Source organism: Chaetodon auriga, chromosome 23 (assembly GCF_051107435.1).
Source record: "Chaetodon auriga isolate fChaAug3 chromosome 23, fChaAug3.hap1, whole genome shotgun sequence".
NCBI lineage: Eukaryota > Metazoa > Chordata > Actinopteri > Chaetodontiformes > Chaetodontidae > Chaetodon > Chaetodon auriga.
The window spans coordinates 1,431,552-1,449,621 of NC_135096.1; the positions used below are offsets into that span (position 1 = coordinate 1,431,552).

At 41.8% G+C, this 18,070-nt stretch overlaps 1 protein-coding gene across 1 annotated transcript; it reads left to right on the plus strand.

Moving 5' to 3' along the window:
* Positions 1–348: 348 nt before the first annotated feature.
* LOC143315911 (uncharacterized) lies at positions 349–16,775 on the plus strand. The gene is made up of 21 exons (XM_076723473.1): positions 349–475; positions 583–750; positions 1,443–1,607; positions 2,711–2,789; positions 2,945–3,164; positions 3,316–5,119; positions 5,208–5,381; positions 8,539–8,712; positions 9,149–9,322; positions 10,377–10,423; positions 10,587–12,779; positions 13,126–13,442; positions 13,547–13,629; positions 13,802–13,854; positions 14,054–14,093; positions 14,171–14,238; positions 14,339–14,428; positions 14,565–14,878; positions 15,433–15,605; positions 16,046–16,260; positions 16,335–16,775. Exons 1-11 carry the CDS (start codon positions 387–389, stop codon positions 11,183–11,185), a joined length of 3,693 nt encoding a protein of 1,230 aa, XP_076579588.1. The 5' UTR covers positions 349–386; the 3' UTR covers positions 11,186–12,779; positions 13,126–13,442; positions 13,547–13,629; positions 13,802–13,854; positions 14,054–14,093; positions 14,171–14,238; positions 14,339–14,428; positions 14,565–14,878; positions 15,433–15,605; positions 16,046–16,260; positions 16,335–16,775.
* Positions 16,776–18,070: the final 1,295 nt, after the last annotated feature.

Consider the following 18,070-nt stretch of genomic DNA (forward strand, 5'->3'; position numbering starts at 1 on the left):
GAGCATCGTTCAGGCATAAAGAAACTTTCAGTCATGTTGAATTTACTGAATATTCCATAAACTGAAGCTTCCTGTCAGATTCAGTCAGTGTGTGTCAGTGGATGTCAACGGTCATCCAGGCATCAAGTGTGTGTTCACTTCACTGCAGCTTCATGGCGCCATCTCGTGGACTGATAGAAGTACAGCAGCTCAGCCTCACACTGCTGTCTGACTGCATTCAGCTGACACTGATATGAAAGACGAGATAACAGCCAATCAGAGGAGGAGCAGCTGATATTTGGACAGGAGAAACCATGAAAGGATGATTTCAGCTGATGTGCACATGAATTATTTGTGTTTCTTCTCCAGATCAAAGTGTGTGTGTGAGCTGATGTGAGTTCAGCAGCATGAATCGGTGTGAGGACAGAGAGGAGGGAGTCCGTCCCTCTAAAACCAGTCTGTGTGGGGACGATGACGGCCAGACCGAAGCTCAGAGGTGAGACCAAGATCTCTGACTGTCCAGGACTCGACTCCATGTCAGAGCACTCGAATCTCTCCACCATCATAATTCACACTCAAAGCTCTGTGTGTGTTGTGTTGAAGGCCAGAGCAGCAGGACCCACCAGCCTCACCTGGACCTGGACCTGTACCTGAACCTGGACCTGGACCTGGACCTGGACCTGGACCTGGACCCAGCTGTGTGTCCCTCAAGAGTGACCGGTCAATGGGTCTCCCCATTTCTTTTAAACAGCAGCATATCTCTGACAGACAGTAAGTTGTTCTCAGTGTTAAACTCGTGTTGGACAATTTGACCTGAAATGTCCATATGTCCTCCTCATGTTGTCCATTGCTGATGTTTGTCCTCATTAAATCCAGTCTGACCAGTTGTCCGTCTAATGTTCAAGATGTCCTAGAATGATGATGAGGGTTAGAGCTAGATTAGTATTAAAGGACATTTGTCCAGTCTGTCCCTAAACAGCACTGACATGTCCACATGTGGACACTGAAAGCTGAGGATAATATGAGGCTTCAGCAAATATCCAGTGGGGACCTTCCAAAGTCTCTTTACCATCAAACTTCCTCTTTGAATGTTGGACTAAAATGCTTCAGCGACCATCATCTCTAAATAACAGTCAGGATATTTGTGCTGAGTCTCGTGATGCAAACGTTAGAAAATAGACCAACAGAGTCGGTGCTGATGGACTCCACAGTTTAGTTTGTTGTCTGTCAATCACAGTAAAATCTGCTCAGAAATCAGTCCATTGAGTTCTGCTTTGGTCCAAGATTTGATGGGCAAATGAAGTGATGATCCACAGACTGAAATCATTCAGCTTCATGTTTGATTGAACTTTGGTGTGTTGATCCTTTTCTTGTTGATAGCTGCGAGCTTCTCCAGCAGCTTCTGAGTCTGAAGAAGAAAAAGTCAATTTCCATCCCTGGTGGTCTTCCTCTGTGTCTGACAGGATCTATGGGAGACCAGCCTCTGATGGACCTGGACCTGAACCTGGACCTGGACCTGGACCTGGACCCGGACCTGGACCTGGACCCAGCTGTGTGTCCTTGAAGAGTGACCGGTCGATGGGTTGTGTCATTGATTTTAAAGTAGATCGACCGTCTGCTGCAAAGAGGTAAACTGTTAATAACATTAAAATATCACAGATTCTTGTTTGAACTGTTATTTATCCAGAGAAGTTTTTTCTACCTGTTCGTTTATTTTCAGCATCGTTCTTCTTCTCATTCGTTTTTATCCTCACATGTGGAAGCTGCACAGTATAACCAGTCTTCAACTCTTGACTCCAGTTGAACATTTCCTCCACACACACCTTCTGACTGATGACTGCATGAGTTTCAAACAGTGACTTGATTGAGGCTAACAGATGCTAACGAAAGCTAACCCTGATTCCACTGAGTTCCTCCATCAAATCAACATGTTGTGGTTTTCAGTCATGCGACAACACAAACACAAACATGTCAGTGATAACAGCTGGACTGAGATCAGCTGCTGTGAAACACAGAATGAAGCAACACAGAGAGTCTGAGGAAACACACAGTCTGTTTGTGATTGATGCTGCTGATGGATTCACAAAGTCAAGAACGACACTGACGGCGGCATCATGGCACCTCACATCAGGCTGGAGTTGTGCCTCTGTGAAGACGTCTGATGCAGAGAAGGGTGTTATGGGTAACTAAAGGCTGCAGGAGCTCAGAGAGGAGACAAAGCTCAAATATGTGTTGTGTGTCCAACAAGTGGACAAGAACAAATACATGTTGTCCAAGAATAAAAGAAAGAGCCAGAACAACTTCTATGAGCAACAGCTGCACCTGTTTCCTTCATGTAGTCCAGAGAAGAACGTTCCAGCTTTCATTTGGATGTGAAATCACCCTCAGCTTTGATTTGGTCCAGTATTCTCTGCCAATTTGTGCTGGACAGGTAGCATCCAGTTAGCTTGTGTGAGCTGTGTGATGCTGTCCACAGTATTATAGGGGTCAATGAGAACTGAAGGGACCAGACAAGCTGGTGAACCAACACAGTAGAGTGAAAGCTGCACAGAAATGCAGACTGGACTGTTGATTCACAGTGGGATCAGCAGTACGAGCAACACTTTCATGTCAGTGGAAACCATCTGATTCAATGTTGGAATCAACACTTCAGCTCAAAGGACCTTCAGCTGGTGTTTGTCTCTGTGTGGACGGACGTGATGTGAGCTAATTCTTCATGATTCCTCCACAGAGTCCACAAGGAGAGCTCAAAGGTTCCCAGTGGTCAGTCTGCCCAGCAGCATCAAACTCACCTGGACTCCATATTTATGGTCTGTACATGTACAACAGCTGCTTTCACATCTGTTTTGTTCACAATAATCACGCTACACTTTTTAAACCAGTGGACCGTCAGTCTGTCCAACATGGATCTGATGTTTGCTTCCATGATTTCAGTTTGTGTCATTCATATCATCTTCTGTTCCAGCTGCTGGAGGAGAACATTGTCTCTTTTGTGAGGAACGAGCTGAAGAAGATCAAGACGGTTCTGAGTTCAGGTGACCCAGAATGCTTCGAGAGTCAGGGGGAGGATGAGGATGATGATGCAGAGCAGAGGAGACGCAGCAGAGAGGCATTTCTGAAGATCACACAGCACTTCCTGAGGAGAATGAAGGAGGAGGAGGAGCTGGCTGAGCGTCTGCAGAGCAGTAAGAGAATTTCTCTAAAGGTTTAACTGCTGGATCAGTGGAACATTCACTGATTCAACAGATCGACCAAAATATGTTTAGACAAGGAAATTAAAATCTCATCTGAACTTTATCAGTCACTTATTGATTTATTTGTTGTGTCTTCATTCAGAACTTTTTGCTCCAGTTTGTCAGCGTCAACTTAAATCTAACCTGAAGGAGAAGTTCCAGTGTGTGTTTGAGGGGATCGCTAAAGCAGGAAAGCGGACCCTCCTGAATCAGATCTACACAGAGCTCTTCATCACAGAGGGAGGGACTGGACAGGTCAATGATGAACATGAGGTCAGACAGATTGAAACAGCATCCAGGAAACCACACGGACCAGAAACCACAATCAGACAAGAAGACATCTTTACACCACCTGGACGAGATGAACCAATCAGAACAGTGATGACAAAGGGAGTGGCTGGCATTGGGAAGACAGTCTTAACACAGAAGTTCACTTTGGACTGGGCTGAAGACAAAGCCCACCAGGACATACAGTTCATGTTTCCGTTCACTTTCAGAGAGCTGAATGTGCTGAGAGAGAAAAAGTTCAGCTTGGTGGAACTTGTTCATCACTTCTTTCCTGAAACCAAAGAAGCAGGAATCTGCAGGTTTGAAGAGTTCAGGGTTTTGTTCATTCTTGATGGTCTGGATGAGTGTCGACTTCCTCTGGACTTCCACTACAATGAGATTCTGACTGATGTCACAGAGTCCACCTCAGTGGATGTGCTGCTGACAAACCTCATCAGGAGGAATCTGCTTCCCTCTGCTCGCCTCTGGATAACCACACGACCTGCAGCAGCCAATCAGATCCCTCCTGAGTGTGTTGACATGGTGACAGAGGTCAGAGGGTTCACTGATGAACAGAAGGAGGAGTACTTCGGGAAGAGGTTCAGAGACAAGGAGCAGGCCAACAGAATCATCTCCCACATCAAGACATCACGAAGCCTCCACATCATGTGCCACATCCCGGTCTTCTGCTGGATCACTGCTACAGTTCTGGAGGATGTGATGAAGACCAGAGAGGAAGGAGAGCTGCCCAAGACCCTGACTCAGATGTACATCCATTTCCTGGTGGTTCAGTCCAAAGTGAAGAACATGAAGTATGATGGAGGAGCTGAGTCAGATCATCAGTGGACTCCAGAGACCAGGGAGATGATTGACTCTCTGGGAAAACTGGCTTTTGAGCAGCTGCAGAAAGGAAACCTGATCTTCTATGAATCAGACCTGACAGAGTGTGGCATTGATATCAGAGCAGCCTCAGTGTACTCAGGAGTGTTCACACAGATCTTTAAAGAGGAGAGAGGACTGTACCAGGACAAGGTGTTCTGCTTCGTCCATCTGAGTGTTCAGGAGTTTCTGGCTGCTCTTCATGTCCATCTGACCTTCATCAAGTCTGGAGTCAATCTGCTGTCAGAAGAACAAACAACCTCCTGGTGGTCTAAAGTCTTTAGAGACAGAGAACCTGAACTAACCCAGCTTCACCAAAGTGCTGTGGACAAGGCCTTACAGAGTCCAAATGGACACCTGGACTTGTTCCTCCGATTCCTCCTGGGTCTTTCACTGCAGACCAATCAGACTCTCCTACGAGGCCTGCTGACACAGACAGGAAGTGGCTCAAAGTCCAATCAGGTAACAGTTGAGTACATCAAAAAGAAGATTGAAGAGACTCCTTCTACAGAGCAAAGCATTAATCTGTTCCACTGTCTGAATGAACTGAATGATCGTTCTCTGGTGGATCAGATACAACAGTCTCTGAGTTCAGGAAGTCTCTCCACAAATGAACTGTCTCCTGCTCAGTGGTCAGCTCTGGTCTTCATCTTACTGTCATCAGAAAAAGATCTGGACGTGTTTGACCTGAAGAAATTCTCTGCTTCAGAGGAGGCTCTTCTGAGGCTGCTGCCAGTGGTCAAAGCCTCCAACAAAGTTCTGTAAGTAGAATTTAGTCATTTAAAAATGCTCTATCCTTTAACAAGAGAAAAATAAATAACTTCCTGTTTTCTTCCTGTGTGTCTTCAGACTGAGTGTCTGTAACCTCTCAGAGAGAAGCTGTGAAGTTCTGTCCTCAGTCCTCAGATCCCAGTCCTCCAGTCTGAGAGAGCTGGACCTGAGTCACAACAACCTGCAGGATTCAGGAGTGAAGCTGCTGTCTGCTGGACTGGAGAGTCCACACTGTGCACTGGAAACTCTCAGGTCAGATCAAATTACTGTTTGTGTGACAGATTTAAGTTAGTTCTGTACATTTAGAGATTCATTTAGTTTAAACAATCTCTCTCATGTCAGGATTTGAATATTTCAGTCTATTTTGTTTATTTTCAGATCTCTGACATTGGTGATTTTGAGTTTGTGATATGATGATCATAAATAATTTCCCAGCCTGCAGTTGTAGATCATCTTTTCTGTGCATGTCAGAAAAATGTGTGCACGTGTCTGAATGTGTGAATTAAGAAAAAAAAACTCTCAAATTCAAGTTTCCAGATGTGTCATAAAGTTTTGACACTGTCGAAATATTTTGCGTATCTGTAATTAAAATCTGTGCAGGAATATTTTCTACAGTGAGGTTTCACAAAGTGCAGCATGGGTCATTAAAACTGATGAATTTCCTATTGATCAGAGTGCTGAGTCATGGGAAACATGAATTCTGAAGGACTATGAGTCAGCAGTTTGAGTCCAGCACAGAGGCTGTCTCATGTGAAGCTCAGTGGGATGAAGGACAAAACAAATTGGACCAAGCCAGGCTTCCTTTGTGTGAGCTGCCTCAACTAAACATGAACTCCAGCAGTGGCAGCTGGTGACTTAATTTGTTGGGGGGGGGGCAGTTGCACGTGACGGCCCAAATAGTGCCTCACAATCAGAACACAACACACAACATCTAAAAACAGTTATACTAGACCATTGTTCAAGTATCAATACAGCTAGAGACATACTTTGGATATTTCTGATCTGAAAAGAAGAGTTTTGGGGCAGAATTGATTCAGAAAGTAGACTACTTTGATGAAAGTCGAGCATATGTTACAGTTTCACCATTACACCATTTAAACTAGAACACTGTTAAACCATCAATACAATAAGAGACAGACATTGGATATTGTTAAACTATCAGTAGAATCAAGCAAGAGACATTGGATCTTGTTGAATTATCGCTAAAATCAAGGGGGGACTTTGGATACTGTTGAACTATCAAGAGGGAGACCAGACAGTAGTGTCCACTACTTGTAGAGAAATTTAGCCCTCCCGACTTTCAGGCTCGCAAATTTGTCAATCACCCTCTGATTAAAATCTGCCATCTCAGTCACCAGCTTCTTCTCCATGGACAGGATGGCTAAGGCATTCAGCCTGTCCTGAGTCATGGTGTTCCTGAGGAAGGTTTTGACCCTCTTCAGTGTTAAAAAACACCTCTCAGCCTCTCCAGTGGAAGTCTACATGTGGCATGATGTGCTGGAACAGTTTAAGGAAAAAATTGAAGTCAGTATCCTCTCGTAGCCTCATGTAACCTCCTGCTTCTTTGATTGTTTTGTCATCAAAGTCACTTGAAGAGCAAATTCTCCTGAAGCATTCAATGAGGTCTTCTGTGTGCTCAAACACAGTATTGACAGCTTGGCTGTGAAAGTTCCATCTCACGTTGCTGGATGTTGGCAATCTGTGAGCCACTACTTCATCAAGGACACTGGTCCGCTTGGGAGATCTTGAAAAAAAAAAACTTGAAAAACCACCAAGATCAGAAAAAAAACAATTCTCACCATAGAAATGTGAGAGGTAGCCTGTTGCATTATGAAGTTTAGTTGATGTGCATAGCAGTGGATGTAGTGGCATTTGGGTACTCATCCCGTATTCTTCGCTGAACACCTGAAGTGGCACCCCTCATACTGGCTCCATCATATGCCTGGATGATGAGTTTACCTTTCTGTTCAGGAAGGATTCCACTAAGACATTCACTCAATGCAGTAGCAATGGACTCAACATTTGCTCTGTTGTAGTCCATAACGTCTCAGTCCCAGGACTTTGAAATAACAAGCAGGGGAAACAAAAAAACGCATTACTTACTGGACATCCAGCTAGCCAATTCCGCTTAGCATACATGTTTGAGGAGAAGCTTCGTATGTATGTCCTCCCACGATCAGTAGTCTGCTGCGAAATGTTTAAATCCAGACGGTCAGGTCTCAAATCCTTCACCCTTTTCTTGTCCACATCTAAGCAACGCAAAAATGGAGTATCACGTAGAGAAACAATCGAGTTTTCTTTCACCACAGTCACTATCCTTCCTTCACAGTCTCCGCGCTAGCCGTCTTTTTTCTTCTCTGGAAGTAGTTACAGCTGCGGACCAATGCTTGCTGACGGACGTGACTGATTCGATGAATTGTCCAATCACGCCAAGATTGGAAAAATGTGCCATTGGTCTGAGTGCACAGAGGTGCAAACTAGAAGCGAATTTTCATGCGCCAATGAAAGGCTGTCTCTGCCCGTAAACAATGAAAAAGTTTGATTGCTCTCATAGACTCCAGTATTACTGACACCCTTGACCTGGAGGAGGGCCCTATATCGAATGGCAAATCGCAAGTCTAGCCTAAAGTCGGACGCATTTAATGGTTGCTGGTAGTGTGGCGGGTACCATTACACCATTGCACAAGTAAAAATGCAATGTATTTTTTTTTTTTTATTTCGTATTTGTTCAGTTAGATTGATTCATGGTTGATCTTGGTAGATATATAAGAGTCAATATTTCACGGGAGGGGCGGCGCCCTAGCGCCCTCTATTGACCAGCTGCCACTGAACTCCAGGCAGAGATAACGGGCATCACGACGGTGGTTATCAGCTTCCTTTGTTAACTCAGGTTTCCTTCATCAGGCTCTGTGCATGTTCCTATAAAAAGAGATGTTTGCTTCATCATTTGACTCTTTGTCACCACAAAAAGGACCAATCATGTCCCCCCTCCTTCAGTCCAGAGGAACAGGTTGTTATAATGGAGAGCTTTGGAGAATGTAAAAAATAAAAGAGGAAAATCAAGACTGTTACTGCACATAAGATGAGAGAGGAATGCTGGCAGAAAACTGCTGATTCTTTAAATCGTTCAGTTCATATATTTGTTTCAGGACTCAGTCACTCTCAGAGCCTCCAGTTTATTTCTATCTGCACATTCGAGAGTGAAACTTTAAACTTCATCCAGCAGATTTAAACATAACACTCAAGAACTGGATTCAGAACTGGAGACACATGACTGTGTTCTTACAGACATGAAGACAACGAATGAACATCTACAACATGTTTTTGATGGAACAGGAAAGATTTGAACACACGCTGAGAAGAGACTCAACATTTGAAAATAAATGTTCTTTTTCTTCTTGTTCTTCAGACTGAGTGGCTGTAACCTCTCAGAGAGAAGCTGTGAAGTTCTGTCCTCAGTCCTCAGATCCCAGTCCTCCAGCCTGAGAGAGCTGGACCTGAGTAACAACAACCTGCAGGATTCAGGAGTGAAGCTGCTGTCTGCTGGACTGGAGAGTCCACACTGTGCACTGGAAACTCTCAGGTCAGATCAAGTTACTGTTTGTTGTAAAAGCGTTGACGTCTTTCTTTAACCTCAGAAATCCACACATTTGACATATACACACATTGATTGGCTGATTTTTTTTCTCTCAGTGTACCTTTTATTAATTAAGTCTGCCTGAGATGGAAATCCTCATTTAGGTTTTCTCATGTGACTTGTGACATGTGATTAGTGGATGTCACTTTATTCCTGATTCAGTCATGATTAATTACCACAAAGGTGTCGCTGAGGACCTCAGGAAGTGAAGTGTCGAGTGTGAAGTCGTTAACCTAAAACACAGAAACTGTTGAGAATTATTATGTGTTGTGTGTAAAATCCTCCCACGTGATCAGATCTCTGCATTTTGAGAGCAATGATTTGACGGACACAGCAGGACCCTCAGATGATCTTCCATGTGTGTTGTTCTGTGTGTTTTCAGGCTGTCAGGCTGTCTAATCACAGAGGAAGGCTGTGCTTCTCTGGCCTCAGCTCTGAGATCCAACCCCTCCCATCTGAGAGAGCTGGACCTGAGCTACAATCATCCAGGAGACTCAGGAGTGAAGCTGCTGTCTGCTGGACTGGAGGATCCTCACTGCAGACTGGACACTCTCAGGTATGAAGAGGCTGCTGCAGCCACAGTCAGTCAGTGTGAAAGAGGAGGAAGAGCTGGAAACATGTTGTCTGTCTTTTTGGTTGATGGTGGATGTGAGTGAGACATGAACAATCACACATGTAGGAAACCTTTGTCCTTTGATCACAACATAAACACTGGTTGAACATGAAAAGGACATATTTGTGTTGGAGGTCTCAAGGAGAACATCTCCAGGAACAAACATGATAATGACCTGTTGGTCATAATTGATGCAGTTTGGACAGATCTCTGCATGGAAAAAGAACTGTCTGTCAGTTTGACAAATGTCCTTTTTGTCCTCAAAAGACATAAAAACAAGCTTCCAATAAGTCCAAAGCAGTTCTATTTAGTTCAAACTGCTGGAACCTGACAACCACAAGACAGAGTAGGACTTTTGAGATGCTTCAATCAAGTGTTTTTCTCAAAATGTTGGACTGTTCCTTCATCAGTGGAGAACAATTAGACTGAACATGGTCTTCACAGCAAACATGGCTTGTAAATATTTCCATGAGCAGACATCAAGTGGCTCTTCTTGTTCTGGTGAACTTCAGGAAGTTTGACATGAAAAGATTTCCACACAGCAGAGTCATGATGACTTGTCTCAGATATTGAATTTATTGACAGTATTCACACTTCTGATGAACACATGAAGCATGGTCACATATGGGACATGACGAGGAGAACCGTGTCCAATAATCAATGATTAAAGCTCTGTTGGTTTGTTCAGTGAAGACAAAGTCAGACTGATTATTAATCATCACAGGTGGGAGAGCGAGAGAGTGATCAATGAGTGAAGCAGCTTAGAATAGAAGTCAGCAACAGATTGAAATGAGGAAATGAGCTGATGAAGGCAGATTTAATGATGAGAGAGAATCAGTGTCGCTGTCAGTGTCTGAGCAGAGCTGAAGAGGTTTAGGGGCAGCAGGGAGAAGCAGGCCGGATCAACATGTTGCGTTTGTGTGTCTGAGAGTGATGTAACGTCCATGTGTGCATGCTGAAAGAGGAGGTGCTGCTCTGACTCCCCTCCTCCTTTCAGGGTGGAGCCTGCTGGAGTCCAATGGTTGAGACCAGGTCTGAGGAAGTGTAAGTGTGTCTTTAATTTGACTGATGAAAACAAAGCTCATTCAGCCATCTTCAAACTGTGACATCACTCATTCACATCTCTGATGTCATCATCAAACTGTCCATCAATCAACAGATGATGGATCAATAACTGCAGCTGTTTTCTTCTTCTTCTCTCCATCAGATTCCTGTGAACTCAAACTGGACACAAACACCATGAACAGAAGGATCAAACTGTCTGACAACAACAGGACGATCAGGTATGAGGGGGAGGATCAGTCATATCCTGATCATCCAGACAGGTTTGACCACTGGACTCAGCTGCTGTGTGGAACTGGTCTGACTGGTCGCTGTTACTGGGAGGTTGAGTGGACAGGAGAGGTTGATGTATCAGTGAGTTACAGAAGAATCAGAAGGAAAGGAGACAGGAGAGAGTGTTTGTTTGGAGGGAATGATCAGTCTTGGAGTCTGTGCTGCTCTGATGGCCATTACTCTGTCTGTCACAATAACAGAATAACATCCATCTCCTCCTCCTCCTCCTCCTCCTCCTCCTCCTCCTCCTCCTCCTCCTCGGTCTCTCACAGAGTAGGAGTGTATGTGGACTGTCCTGCTGGCACTCTGTCCTTCTACAGAGTCTCCTCTGACTCACTGATCCACCTCCACACCTTCAACACCACATTCACTGAACCTCTTTATCCTGGCTTTGGGTTCTGGCCCTGGTCCTGTTCCAGGTCTGGTTCCTCAGTGTCTCTGTGTCCTCTGTATGAGGGAGAGTCTCCTTGAGTCAGTTGAGTCTGTGCAGGATCTCAGTCACATCAGTCTTTCAGTTCATTGGAATAAATTGATCAATGAACTTTGTTGAAAATGATTGAAAAGATTCCTCATTTACTTTGTGAACTTCTTCCACTTCCAGTCCTTTAAAGATGGAAGCTGTGTTATTCTCAGTATCAATTGTTTTCGTGGTAGTAGTAAATGAGAAAATAGGGCCAATATATGAATAGAAGTTAATATTGTTATTTATTCTATGTTATTGTTTATTTTGTCACCCTTCCCTCTAATCTATCCCGGTCATCATTTATATCATCACCATCACCATCCTTATAACTATATAGGTGTATATATATATGTGTGTGTATATATATATATGTCTGTTTGTGTGTGTGTGTGTGCACACATACATATATACATGTACACACGCACACACACAATCACACATATATATGTATGCACAATACATATATTTATACAAACATACACATTTACACATAAATACACATGCACACACACACACACACACACACACACACACACACACACATCCATAATCACCAGTCTTTTAATAGGTATATTTACATATATATACATATACACACATAATCATCTATCATCATCTATCATGCATCATTTTTTATAATTGAATAGATATAAATGTATAGCCATCTGAAAGTTGTTTCAAGACCCTTTCCCTCCTATCCTCCAGTGGTTATGTTTGTAGGTAGGTGGGATTGGTTCACAGGCAAATATACATACATGTAGAATGTATTTTGGATGCTGGCGTACGCAGTCTGGCCTTAGTTTTCTGTTAGAAAAACTGCAGCTAGTCCAGAGAGTTTCGTTTTCCTTCTTTATTGGTTCCACACATGAACAAGGTGCAGGATGTGTTGTATTGTGTTATGTTGTGGTTTCCTGAAGTATAGAAATAAATAAACAGTAAAGCTATTAATATGTTACAGAAGTGAAGTAATATGTCTGTGATCTAAACACACATATGGTACTACACAAAGAATGCAGTAAGATAACAACTGAGGTCAAATAATACTTTCTAATGGCCGCACGGGGGCGCTTCAGACTGCACCATTACAATCTAACACACAGCGACTGTAATAAACGTAAATATCGTCAGATATAACAACCATACATTGTATGAAACACTCAATCAGAACAGAATCATATGTTTAGAACACATATATGGATGAAGACGAACGTATTACCAGCCCGTGGAAACATACGTCACTTAGAAAAACTCTGCGGGCGGGAGCACGCATCAGGTATGGTGGCACGTTACAAAAACATAACAAACAACTGATGCAAACTTACTTTGTATTCACGCACAACAGACACAAACAACGACATGGACGGCCACGACCCGGTTCTGCTTAGCGCTGTCAATACTAAACAGGATGTGCGCAGCAGTTTTAAATATTGGTTAGCGGCTGCTAACTTTCTATTTTGAAATGGAACTTTGTTTATTTCAGCAGAAAAAACTTGCCCATCATACAAACAGTTCCTAGAGTACAGAAGCTCAAAGTCCAAAGAGCGTCAGTCTTTTAACTATGGGCCGAAAGGAAGAATGGCAAAGGACAGAAAACACGTCCAGGTAAGTTGCACTGACTGTCTTAGTACTTATCAGTACTCGACTAGCGTTATCTGACTCGAGATGACTCAGAAGTGGATCAGTATCAGTATCATAGTTGACTCATCCCACAGATTGAAGCAAGTTAAAAAAAAAAAAAAAAAAAAAAAAAAAAAAAAAGATTATCTTTGTCGCATCTGAGTGTATAGACATGCTTGGCTCACTGTGAAACTGTGGTGGCACAAATTAGACCATGGAGGGACACCACTTTCTGCATAATTTATGGGAAACACTGATGTATATATGTATAATCTTTTATTTTACCTGTGCATAATACATGAAATTAATCATATCTTTGTTATTTTACTAGATACACATTGGATTGATGGTGCCAAATGGAACTGACGGAACTGCTCTAAAACCTCTAGAGAGGGAAAACACTCCCGTTATTTGTAGACCCAGAGGTAGCAGCATCTGATATACTGAAACAAGCTGTCCAGAAAATGAGAACATTTAACAAGGACATGCAAGAAGGCCCGTACGTCCTTTTGTATCCAGACTGCTCAGAGGTGGTCCATGTGCCTGGGTCAGAAAAGCCATTCAAATTGGCAGAGTATAAAAAGGAACCAGGAAAGCCATATTCCAGGATCACCTTTTTCATCTGCCTAGAAACACACTTTCAAGGAGGTTAGTGGATCTCATGATTCAATATTTTCCACATATTTTAGATACTCTACTGTAGGATACATGTACAGTATCCACCTGATCTGTTGAATTTTCTGTTTTTACAGCAGTGGATGATACCTCAGACTCTGATTCTGAAATTGTCATTGCATCAAGGAGCACAGCTGAATTCAATCGAGCAGACACTGTGGTACATCAATTATTTATTTATTGTTTTAATACTTATTTATGTATCAATGTATTTATTGATTTATCTATGTCAATACAAACAACCTTTCACCAGTGATATATACTGTATGTAGTAAGGGAACAATTATGGAAGCTATTACAAATTGCTGATAAATTTATGCATTTCCTCTCAGGTTTTTGAACCACAAAACCAGAGTACTCCCAAACACAAATCTAAAGAAGAAAGGTAAGGACATTTTGGCATCTAGTCCTTGTCAGGGACAAATAAATGAATAACATATTTAATGAGATGGCTTTTCTAGTGCTAATCAACCAATAGGAATCTTGGCTGTATTCATTATAGTCTACATTATTTGATGACTATTGTAGGCCTGAAGGACAGTACTAATTAATTTAATAATTTTGTAATTTTTATCATGTTTCAGAGATGCACCAGGGCATTCAGCAACAATTCAGCCTGGACAGGTAATAAGGCAGACTGCAGCAGCCTGATGTTTCTCACTTTCAGTGTTGTTGTTTTGATATTTTAATTTGTTTTTCAGATAGTAATATCTGACACTGATGATATGGATCCACCTGAAACAAATCCAGACAAGACTTCTTGCTACAGGTAAGCCAAAAATCAGTGACTCAAATAATTTTAATTTAACTCATGGGGAAGAAATTTGTTAGTAAGATGTTTTAACATGGAAGTTGTAATTTCCCACCAGTAAATACACAGACCTGTATGCACCAGGTGTGGAGGAAGAAGAGGAGGAGCTGGTTGCAGTCAATGTGGAGAATTTCCAACACACAGCAGTGTAAAATGAGCTTTTGACAGTGGCATTCTAGTGTTTTCATTGTGCAGTATTTCTGGCATTTAAATAATTTTTGTAAAAGTGGCAAATTGTGCACTGTCTGAAATATCTATTAATTAGATCACTTTTGTCATTACAGGGAAGAGATGAACATTACACTACCTGACATTGTGGCAAACTTGTCACTTCCTATTGATCACAAAAGAGTCAGCAGGTTCAACATCTCAAGGGCTAATGTTTGGGATGGAGCAGTCAGAGGTTTCAAGCGTACAACATATTCTGACAACTGTGACATGCTGGTCAGATTTACTGATGATGCTGGCGTTCCTGAGGAGGGAATTGACACAGGTGGTCCAAGACGAGAGTTTTTAACTCTGCTAATGAAACACCTGAAAGACCGGCCCATTTTTGATGGACCAGAAGGACATCGGTTCTTGATCTGCAATGCAAATGGTATGCATAGTGTTAGATGTGTACTATACTAATGTTTGGTTAATGATCATTAAACATATATTTACCATGGCATATGCTTTTTTTCCGCAGTATCTGAAAGTATATAGTGTATGTTTTAATTTTGCAATATGAATTCATTCACAGCTGTTAGGGAGGATGAACACTACCTGGCAGGAAAGATGATCGCAGTGTCAGTTGTACATGGAGGTCCAGGACCCCATTTCCTGTCAGAAGATCTTGTACATTATCTTGCTGGCCAGCCTTCGTTCAAATCAACAGTTAATTTAATAACTGATGAAGAAATAGGGAAAGCTTTGCAAGAGGTGAGAATAGCAAAAGGCTACAGTGTGGTAGGGCAGAGTTTTACATCCTGCAGTGTCTTAAGATAATGTTTACTTCCAATATTGCATACACAGAATTGGCTTCATTTATTAGTTTTTAATAGGGTAGGGTTACACCATGCTATGTATGTCACTGAATAAAAAAGGCAAGAATGTACAGTACATACAGTTATTTATTGGAGTGTTTATGCCCCCCTTTTTTGTATCTTTCAGATTGAGAATGCTGCTTCATTGGATGCTCTACAGGAGTGCATCATGAGACACAGCACAATGTTACAGACAGCAGGTTGTCTGAGACGTGTGTCTGCTGTGGAAGAAAAGAAAGAAATCGTGGCTGACTACCTCCGATGGTATATTATCGACCGCAACTCATCTGTAATTGACAGGTAACATCATATTTATAATGATGTGGCTTCTTTTTTATGTATTTATGTAATAATCTTTTGTTTGAAATGCCTCATGGCATGTCCTTCTCTTATCAGTTAGTCCCTGTGACAGAATTTGTGCCTTAGTGTATTAGAACTGATAGCCTTTGTGATGTATGTCTGTCCATTCCCTGCCTTGTGCCAGTCTATAACTACCCATGCCACCCTACCCTCTCTGTCATTCCTCTGTGTGATTGTGTAGTTTTTAACACTTACCATAGTCATGTGCAAGGCAAAAGAATTTAAGAGTGATGTTCAACACAAAACCATTTTCCCCAAACATAGACGTGTTTAGGCGGATTGTAATTGTAGGGAAGAGAATATTCAATAGTTTTCTTTAGATAATTTAAATACAGTTGGCACTACACAGCAGTGAAACAGTATTTGTGTTCACTTTGTAGATTTAAAGATGGTCTTTCAGCCCTGCAGTTTTTGACTGCATTACAGCAACACCCTACTTTGCTGGCCCCTGTCCTGTGCCACTCTGAAAAGCAACTCACTGGCTTTGAACTTGAGAGACTCTTCAAACCTGACCTCAGTCCTTCAGGGAGTAACAGAAGACTTAAAGAAAGTCAAGCCTTGGCCTACTGGGCAGACTATCTCCTTGATTGTGAAGGTTTGTAAGGTATTTTTGTAACTAGTTGGAAAACCACATTACCGTGGTGTATCTAAACATTTTTTTCCTTGCAGAAGGCCAGGCTGCTGTGTCTGTGGAGGATGTTTTGATGTTTGCAACTGGGCTGACATCACTTCCCCCTTCTGGCTTGGAACCATTGCCACGGATAGAGTTCCTGGATGACTCTCCATTCCCAATGGCAAATACATGTTCAAACTTGTTGAAATTACCACTCCTCGACTCATACAGTGTGTTTAAGTCACAAATGGACTTTGGAATTCAAAACAGTCCAGGATTTGGCAGTTTGTAAGCCATACGACTAGATGACCTCTAGAGCCCAGACTCTGTCTCTGTTGTTAAAGGTGCACCTAAATGTGCAGTTGCTGTTGTTAACAGGATTTTTATAGTGTAAAGATATGTGAGCATGTTTTTTTTGTCAGTTTCTCAGCATTTTGACAATTATTTTAGCTCCAAACTGTGTTAGCTCAAACTGTGGTCTGTTTATGAATCGCTGTTTTTTGATCAAATAAGACAAACAGTATTTCACGAGATTCTGTTTTCTATAATACAAAAAATGTAATGTAATAAATAAACATTACTCATTACATTACTTTATTTTTTATTCATTTATTTCCCATTTAAAATAATGACGCTTTTGGTGACAGATTCAGACACTTTATGTTCCACCAGTACATAGAACCTCCCTTTTTTATCAATTTTAATTCATAGCTGAGCAATTTCTTTCAGTTTCAGATAAAGTTCAGTTGCAGACTGCCAGTACTCTGGCTTCTGTAAGTGATTGTGCTCCATGGCAAAGTCCAAGTACTCCTGCATGTTTGGGTCCCCTGGAGCTCTTGACAGGTGAGCCTCAGGAAAGGCATCCAGTTCAGCCTGTTCAGTTTTAAAGCCACAGTCTCTGGAGCCAAATCTATGTTAAACAGAAGACATAATTGCATTTAATTAAAATAAAGATAAAAGTAAAACAAATACAAATATTTATCTGCTGCCAAATGTATTACCTGTGTGGTAAGTAGTAGAGTTCATTGGGCACTCCTCCTGGACATGATGCTGTTCTGGAGGGGCGAATCCTGTGAGTGTTCCACAGTCTCACACACTCATCCAAGTCCCTCTGAATAACATCACCAAAACAGTATCTTAACAGACACTGATGCTCGTGACTCCCGTTGAAGTATCCAGCGTCTCTAAGGTCTGCAAATAGTTCCATCCAGAACTGACACCTATAGAAATTGATATGAAAATAATAGTGCTGTCAATCGATTAAAAAATTCAATCAGATTAATCACAGTTTTAGGCTGTGATTAATAGTGATTAATCACATTTTTAAGATACTACAAATTCATGCAAACTAGTTATTTCAGGAAAAAGTTATTGAATTCATTTATCATTTACTGCATGTAAAAGTGATTATTACTGAAAAAGGTGTCAATTTTATTATAAATGTGCACATACACAGCTAGCCTACATTATTTTTGTGTGCCTGCTGTATTTGAACACACCATGATGACTGTTTTGTTTACCATCGCCTAATAGCCATTTTTCCGAGCCAACCTTGACACATCATAATGTAACCTTATGGCACCTCGTTTAGTTTGCTAATTAGCTTTTATCCTGCAGAATTCAACAGAAATTTCAACATCAGATTACTATTTTTTAACAAACAGGACATGCTACAATGTTTGAGTGCACTTAAAGAGGCTGCTTCGACTAAAAGGCTTGCTCTGTAGCTGCAGCAGCCAGAGGTGACAGTTATTTCATCCAACAGATATTATTATTATTATTGTTATTATTA

Excerpts from the sequence above, each read along its gene's own strand:
- LOC143315911 (XM_076723473.1), top strand. The coding sequence starts at position 387 with ATGAATCGGTGTGAGGACAGAGAGGAGGGAGTCCGTCCCTCTAAAACC. Across the intron at positions 5,120-5,207 it reads AAAGCCTCCAACAAAGTTCT|ACTGAGTGTCTGTAACCTCT; the intron begins GTAAGTAGAATT and ends GTGTGTCTTCAG. Across the intron at positions 5,382-8,538 it reads TGTGCACTGGAAACTCTCAG|ACTGAGTGGCTGTAACCTCT; the intron begins GTCAGATCAAAT and ends CTTGTTCTTCAG.